This window comes from Egretta garzetta, unplaced genomic scaffold (assembly GCF_000687185.1).
Source record: "Egretta garzetta isolate BGI_Z169 unplaced genomic scaffold, ASM68718v1 scaffold497, whole genome shotgun sequence".
Classification (NCBI taxonomy): Eukaryota; Metazoa; Chordata; class Aves; order Pelecaniformes; family Ardeidae; genus Egretta; species Egretta garzetta.
In genome coordinates this window covers 109,937-110,747 of record NW_009260349.1, presented here as the reverse complement: position 1 = coordinate 110,747, position 811 = coordinate 109,937, and the positions used below count along the sequence as shown (strand labels likewise).

The following is an 811-nucleotide window of genomic DNA, read 5'->3' as shown; positions in this document are numbered from 1 at the left end:
CGGGGGGACGTTGCGGGGGTGGCAGGAGGGCGTTGGGCGGTGCAGAGGCCCCGGGAGCCGGGCAGGGACCGGGGGCCTCCCCGTGGGCTGCAGGGCTGCTCCAGCTCGGCCAGCCCTCTGTCCCCAGGCCTGGGGCTGGCAGCCTTCGCACCGGGGTGGGTGCTGGACCCTCCTCCTGTGCCCGTCTCCCTCCTTGCCGTTGACAATGTGGTCTCTCCATCCAGGTCTGCAGGAGAATTTGGACAGGAAGCTGTTCGGGCAGCACCTGGTGAACAAGGTGGTTGTAAAGGCTGTGAAGGGCTTCTTGAACAACACCAACACCAAAAAGCCTCTTGCCCTTTCCTTGCATGGGTGGACTGGAACAGGCAAAAACTTTGTCAGTAAAATAGTTGCCGAAAGCATTTACAAAAGAGGTCTGCAGAGTAAATATGTCCATCAGTTCGTGGCAACGTTACACTTTCCTCACGCTCACAGCATCAATCTCTACAAGGTAAGAGTGTGCTGTGGAACCCGTGGCGGTGGGGTACAGCTCTGCTGCAGGGACTGCTGTAGTGAATTATAAATGTTATGGCACAATCGGTACTACAGGCCTAGATGTTATTTTACGCAGTAAAATGTAGCCTGTGCCAGTTTGGGGATCTTTTGTATGGAACTGGGTAAATCCTAACATCCATCAGGACTGGTTTTCCTGTGAATGTAAAGTTTTTTGCACATGTTTTGAGCCTCTCTTTAGGGAAGACTGATATGGTTAATTTTTGTTCCATGCTTTGTTTAGAGTTGTGACTGACTTAAGGATAAGCGTGGTTCAGCA

At 52.7% G+C, this 811-nt stretch overlaps 1 protein-coding gene across 1 annotated transcript in view; it reads left to right on the top strand.

Moving 5' to 3' along the window:
• The first annotated feature begins 173 nt into the window (after nucleotides 1-173).
• LOC104129826 (torsin-1A) overlaps nucleotides 174-811 on the top strand; it is a 5,295-nt gene continuing 4,657 nt past the window's right edge. Inside the window, exon 1 of the mRNA XM_009642799.2 lies at nucleotides 174-490. Coding sequence (XP_009641094.1) covers nucleotides 206-490 — 285 coding nt within the window. The 5' untranslated portion in view covers nucleotides 174-205. The remainder of the gene's footprint in view (nucleotides 491-811) is intronic.